The sequence below is a fragment of the Arachis ipaensis genome, chromosome B05 (genome assembly GCF_000816755.2).
Source record: "Arachis ipaensis cultivar K30076 chromosome B05, Araip1.1, whole genome shotgun sequence".
NCBI classification, from domain to species: Eukaryota; Viridiplantae; Streptophyta; class Magnoliopsida; order Fabales; family Fabaceae; genus Arachis; species Arachis ipaensis.
Window position 1 is genome coordinate 146,055,174 of NC_029789.2, and position 7,065 is coordinate 146,062,238.

The 7,065-nt window shown below is 31.5% G+C and overlaps 1 protein-coding gene across 1 annotated transcript in view; it reads right to left on the reverse strand.

The window, feature by feature from the left end:
- The window catches only part of LOC107644767 (ABC transporter B family member 28), a gene marked incomplete in the record, with an annotated part of 5,896 nt that continues 891 nt past the window's right edge, over positions 2,061 to 7,065 (reverse strand). The window contains 15 exon segments of the mRNA XM_016348695.2: positions 2,061 to 2,521; positions 2,626 to 2,682; positions 2,789 to 2,845; positions 3,098 to 3,232; positions 3,316 to 3,405; positions 3,501 to 3,649; positions 3,967 to 4,240; positions 4,322 to 4,384; positions 4,509 to 4,637; positions 4,710 to 4,760; positions 4,865 to 4,965; positions 5,187 to 5,277; positions 5,567 to 5,668; positions 6,027 to 6,050; positions 6,224 to 6,411. Coding sequence (XP_016204181.2) covers positions 2,285 to 2,521; positions 2,626 to 2,682; positions 2,789 to 2,845; positions 3,098 to 3,232; positions 3,316 to 3,405; positions 3,501 to 3,649; positions 3,967 to 4,240; positions 4,322 to 4,384; positions 4,509 to 4,637; positions 4,710 to 4,760; positions 4,865 to 4,965; positions 5,187 to 5,277; positions 5,567 to 5,668; positions 6,027 to 6,050; positions 6,224 to 6,411 — 1,748 coding nt within the window.

Genomic DNA, 7,065 nt, shown 5'->3' on the forward strand with positions numbered 1-7,065 from the left:
GTAATATAAAAATTTGTAATGTTCTAATGACTTAGGTAAATACATGCATGTACTCAAATTTTAAATAAAATATTTTACATAGTCAATAATAATTTAGAAATTAAAGAAAATATTTTATTCCATACAAAACAATTAAAAAATATATTTTATTCCATATAAATTAATTAAAAAAATGGCTTAAAAGATGTTAGGAGTACTATAAAAATTTGTAAATATATGATAAAAATATATTTTCTTTAATTTTTAAATTATTATTGACTATGTAGAGTATTTTATTTAAAATTTGAGTACATGCATGTATTTACCTAAATTACTAGAATATTAGTGAACTTTTATAGTACTCCTAATATCTTTTAAGCCATTTTTTAAAAATTATTTTGTATAGAATAAAATATTTTTTGGTGGTATAATTTAAATAAATTTATTAAAAAATATTCCTGAACTATCAATGGGTAGAAGAGTATTGTATAGAATTCGAATTGCTCACTATATAATTCGAATCAGAGTGATCCGAACTGCTCAAACATAATTTGAATCAGAGTAATTCGAACTTTCCCATGCGTAATTCGAATCAGCATAATTCAAACTACCTAACATACATACTCTCTCATAATTCTAATGGCATTGATTCGAATTATCATAGTCTTTAATTCGAATTATATTGATTCAAATTACATAGATATATGCTTTTAGTTGATCCATATCTCATTTTTCTATTTAGTTAAATCATGTAATATTTCATTCAAACTGATTTAATATCGTCATTTGTCCTAATTTTTTATAACAAATATTGTATAACACCGAAAAAATAAACCCCTTTAAGTTACGAGTAAAAAATATCAAAGAGCTAAATCGCTTTGAATTGCAGCGGATTAGTGAAGTTTGGTTTGGGAAGGCCAAAATTAGTTAAATATTCATAGGAAGTTTGGTTTGGGAAGGAAAAAATAGTAAAGTATTTATAGGATATAATAACGTTATTTTTATTTTGATAATGCAAAAAAATATGTAACGAATGAGTGGTAGGTAGATATGAGTATGCTAATTGTAATGATCAACTAATTAAAAATGGTAGATCAATAGATGGTGATCATGCTATTTAATTGATTAATTAAAAATAGTGGACATACTATTTAATTAATTATTGTAGTTATTATTTTTATTTTTTTTTATAAGATCTTAGAAGCAAAAAAATATAAATAAATATAAGTCAAATAAACTTTATGTTTTTAATTTAAAATTTAATATATCAAATCGTATAAAATTTATATTTTCGGATAGTTCTTATGTTTGAACTATTAAATCATCTGATAATTTCTATAAATTTTATACAATTTGATAGATTAAGAAAATATCTTAGATTAAATAACATGGCCACCATTTATCATTAGCAATTGATCATTGTAAATAGCATGCTCACAATCTACCATTTTAATTAATCAATTACAACATGACCACTATTTACCATTAGTAATTGATCATTGTAAATAGCATGCTCCTAATATCTACCTCTCATTTAAAATTGCATGTAAAGAAAATCAATAATAAATTAAATTCTTATTTTTGATAATGTCATCTTTTACATGCTTTATTTTGCATTACATTTTGTATAAATTTTAAAAAAAAAATGAATGACATGTTTAAAATAGGAGTGACATTATTATCTCCTGTAAATATTTTTTTTTTCTTTCCAAACCAAACTTCACGTAATTTAAACCTTTGATATTTTTTGCTAGACTAAAATTGCATGTAATTACGTGTAATTTGGTAAAACGCTAATTACATAGTTAAAAAAAAATACACACTCATGTAAAGAAATATCAATTATTGTAGTTGTATAATTTATGCGGAGAGTTGATTTAAATACATAAATTGACGCGTTAATTTTGTCTAACAATAATAAACTTTCATAGTTCTTAAATTTATTTAAATCTTTTCTAGTTAGTTTTACCGGTGCTCAAATTTTTCATGGTTAGAAATAGTGATTTACTGTATTTGCTTCTTTTTTATATTTTCTGCAGCTTATAATTTAAATGGAGGAACACAAGGAGGTTTGATCAGCATGCATTTGATATAAAGGAAATATTGTTTTAAATGTCATTTTTTTTTCCCTTATAACCTACTGCTCTTGTTGTAACTATACATCATATCTCTTTCTGTTATGAGTTATGACACATTTCTCCATTTGCAAGACAAAATTTCTGTGTTTTGGCCAGCCAACAAAAAAATGCATCTTCATGTGACAAGCATGATTATCTTGTGTGACTAAGACTACCATAGCATAATTTCATTCAAATGCAAGCCTCTGAGTGCTAACCAGGGAAGCATATTGGCCCTTCTTAGCCAATAGCTCAAAATGTGTGCCTAGTTCTGCGATCCTCCCTTCAGAACAAAGCGCAATTTGATGAGCATTTTGAACCGTGCTTAATCGATGAGCTATAACTAGTGTCGTCCTCCCTTTCATCAAATGGTTGAGAGCTTCTTGTACCAGCCGCTCGCTGACAGCATCCAGCGCACTTGTGGCCTGCAAAGCAAGGAAATAGTGTTAAGATTATCATGGCTACATGTTGCCAGGATTACTACATCATCGTTGATGGAAAGTATATAGAATTCTGACATGAATATCACCTCGTCTAGTATAAGGATTGGAGCATTCTTTAAGATAGCTCGGGCTATGGCGATTCTCTGCAATTTAGATACATGGAAGTCAAGAACCTCTGAATGTGCATGCATGAAATTTAACCGTGCATGTTCTTGCAAAGGGAAGGGTTATATATAAACTCGACGATACCTGCCTCTGTCCTCCACTCAATAGGCCTCCACGCTCACCGACAAGTGTATCATAGCCCTTTCAGGTAAATATGAGGTGACAACTTACATGCAGTTGTTTTCATGCGAAGTTGATAGTTGAGAATAGTTAAATGATAATTTACTCAAACATGTCAAATCATCTAACGGTTTTTAACTATTAACTTTACATGAAGACAACTACATGTGAGTTTTCACCAAAATATGAACAGTAAACAAACAAGTTAGTACTTTTAAGTTTTAACTTTGTAAATGCGGATATAAAACAATCTGAAAATGAAGATAAACAAACCTGTGGAAGTGAGATGATAAAGTCATGAGCATTGGCAGCTTTTGCTGCCTTAATGACATCCTCCTTAGAAACATTCTCATCTGGAAGACCATATGCAATATTTTCTCCAACCGACACCGAGAAGAGAACAGGCTCCTGTAACATTTTAGTGTTAAGTGTATCATTCATGAAGCAACATGATTCTTAGTGTCTCTTGTTTTTAGTTTTGGTTTTCATACTTGATTTACAATAGAGACAACCCGGGCCCATTCACTCTTGTCAAATGTTCTTACATCCTCTCCCGCAACCGTTATGCAACCTCTTGCTGGCTGTGCATAATAAAATACCATTTGGCACCATCAATTCTCGAAACAACGAAATAGAATGAAACTTCAACTATCAACTTATGAAACAGAAGTTAAACCTCATAAAATCTAGCCAATAGCTGCACTATGGTACTTTTGCCTGCGCCACTAGAACCTACCAGTGCAGTTACAGCTCCACAATTTAGTTTTAAATTTAACCCGCGTAAGATTTCCACATCTGGCCTTAAAGGATAAGAGAAATAGACATCTGCAGTATAAAATAGGCAAGTAAGCATAATTAAAAAGAGAAAAGGAAAAAGAAATATATTGTGTTAGTGTGATACTTAGTCGTCGTTCTGTTTATTATAAGAAGACAAGCTCACATGCATAAGTTTTGTTACATGATACATTAAAACAAACTTTAGATTGGACAGTTACTCACAGGAAAAACCAAATTAAGGAGAAAAAATTAAGATAATAAAGCTTGCACTGAAGAACATTAGCAAACATGGGTCTTGAAGCAGTTAAGCTAATCATTAGAAAAGCACAACAGAGTGGATATGAAGAATGATGCAGTAGAGATACCTTCAAGACAAACATCTCCAGACCAAGCCAAGCTAAACAAATTGCTAGATGTTTTTAGTGCCGACATGTAATGCATTTGGTTCTTCTCAGTTGAACTATTAGAGAAGAATAATTTATATTTCTCATCATCCACTGCTTTCTGTTGCCTTAGTTCTCTTTCTAAGCCATAGGCAAGAGAATCATCAACCTGAACCCCAGATAAAACAGAGTTGATCCTGTCAACGGCCGCAAAAGCTCCTCGAAGATCCCCAAAGGTATTAACCAGTCCTTGAACCTAAATGATAATATTAGACAGTCAAGTGAAGATCAAGAGATAAGATGAAATAAATAACAAGTCACAACTTAATTTCCTTACAGCAAATGTTAAAGTGAAAGTATATCCAATAAAAGATGCCATAGCTCCGACAGAGAGCTCACCCTGCGAACAGAAACTAAAGCAACTTAAAAATATTATTTTAATGGTCGAACTTGTTGCAAAAGAAACAGTGAGAGAGAAATATAAATGGAAAAACAGAAATTTTGAACAGATTAGAACTGCTTACCGCCTTAACTTTGTTCCCTCCAAGACAATATAATGAAATCAAAGAGATATAAACAGCAACCCTGGTCATAGATTCATTAAATGATTTGAAAGTACCAAGCTTTATCCCACTTGACTGGAAAGACAGAACCTGTAAAGAACTAATAATTAGAGGTGTCAAGCCTTTCACAACAAAAACCTATTCGTTCTTGAATAATCTTACCTGTTTAGCAAATGTAAACATCTGCCGCTTTTCACCACCAAAAGATCTTACCTGTAATAATTTATTTTACTGTTATCAACTGTCTATTACAAATACAAGACTTTACAAAGCACAAAGTTACTATAAATTTGAAGTATAATCCATGGAGAACTCACTGTTCGAATAGCAGAGAATGTTTCTGATACACAATCAGCTATTGATGCTTGGGCCAACCCATGTGCTTTGAAAACAGGGAATGTCGATCTCTTGTAGACAGCTTCAGAGAACTAAAAGAATCAGCAGAAGAAAACACAAATTGACAAGCAACTTGACTCAAAATTTCTACATATATAGTAATCTATTTCTAATTCAAGCTACAAGAACAAAGAAACGGGTTGAATATGCCCACACTAATAGTAATAAATCACAATACTATTAGAGTCGAACCTAGAACAACCTGGCCATTAGACTAATACATCAAGTACAATAGCAACTTACCGACTGAGACAGAAACCGTGAGCATCAGAATACCAAGAAGTGGGGCTAGCTGAGGGGATAAAGAAAAAAGAATGAATATCGTCCCAATGACCTACAAGAACAGAGAAAACAGAAGACCCAATAGCAAACGTAAGCTACAAAATGCAGACTAAAATAAGCATGAGTGTGACATAAGTAAGTAAGTAACCAAAAAAACACTGGTTAACTCTTGAAAGATAAGGAAGCAATTTATGTACTCAGACATCTAACTGTTGTAAAATAAACTCCCACTCCTCAAGAAATGAAGGAAAGTTAACCCAACAAATTGAAAAAAGACATCACACACATGCTTAAATATAGGAAATATAAAGCTCACTTCTCATTGATGTAGAGTTGCTTGCCTCAGATAATGCCCTGAAACCGCGATCCCTTGAGACATTCTCGCTCACAATATCTTTAAGGGAACCCAAATCAGATGTTAACAAACCAGTGAGTTCTCCAACCTAAAAAGAGCAAACAAAGAAAGCACAATTGTTTTGGCACCTACCAATGCTTAAATAAAAGTAAAATAAACCAAAACAATATGGGTTAGAAAAATGAGATTTTTTTATACTTGTAAAATTCTTAATACACGTAAGATATAACCGAAAGGAGTAGATTAGGGAACTCGATAGATGGGAAAGTAATGTAGTGAAATAGACAGAAGGAGAAGGACAAAGACAAGAAAATATAAAATTAAGGTAAAGGTGACAGTGCAATTATTATTGACAATGTTTATTTGGCACATTATCACAGCTCTAAGCCTAAGTATCACAAATAGCAAAGTAAAAGCACATATAAATGAATAACCCATACAAATACCTTGTATTTGTCGAAAAATTCAACCTGCATAAAAAGAAAGAACACTTAGTAACAGCAAAGCCAGAAAAACTTATAGACTCAAATTTCAAGCTACCGTGCATGTTCTAACAAACAACTCTCTTCGAGAGAAATGACATAGAAAAACAAGAAATAAAATATAAGTGGCAGAGCGAAAATTGAGAAAGATTTGACTTTACCTTTTGAATCAATATTCTGCCAAAGATCTGAGCTCTAAGAGTTGACATAACTTTCTCCCATACAGTGTTCATGTTTACAACAAAAATAACGGTTAAAAGTGGCTCCATTGCATACAGCACTCCAATTTGACTGAGCAACTTCCACAATGGCTCTGGTCTAACACCAATAAGGACTTCAAAAAACCGCCCTACAGAAAATCAATAACCCATAAGAATGTGTAATAAAAATACTTCCAACCTTCAACATTCAATCAGAAATTTCTGCAAATGCATTGCACCAGTAAAGAGGATAAAAAGTAATCAACAGCTAAAGTATATCATACTGAATAGTATAATTTTTAATACTAAAATACCATCTTATGTAGTGATTCATAATGGCTCCTAGAAAATCTTAATATTAAAAATGAAATATTTTCCATTGACACTGCATTTCATTTCATTTCAATTCTTTTCATTCACGAGTCCTAACCGGAACTAGACTGAAAAGGGAATCATTACTTTCTTCCTTGTATTAAAAATTACAATTGTGATTAAAATTATAAATTGTATCTTACAAATTGAAGCAGAACGATTGTACTGCTTTGAAATTAAGATTTTTAGTATTCCTGTTCCCTGCACACCCCAATTTGAATAATGAAGGGGAAAAAAAAGATCTTAGGGACAATAAAGAGGATAACAGCCGCTTTATTTTCCTATGAAACAGTACATAGTACATAAGAGCTGATTCTCCTTTTTCATTTTCATCGCTACGTAAGCCTTTGATTTGATCCAAGCATATTGAAAAAAATTCATTAACCTATCATCCATCCAAACAAAGTATAAAAAAAAAAAAAAAAAATTTT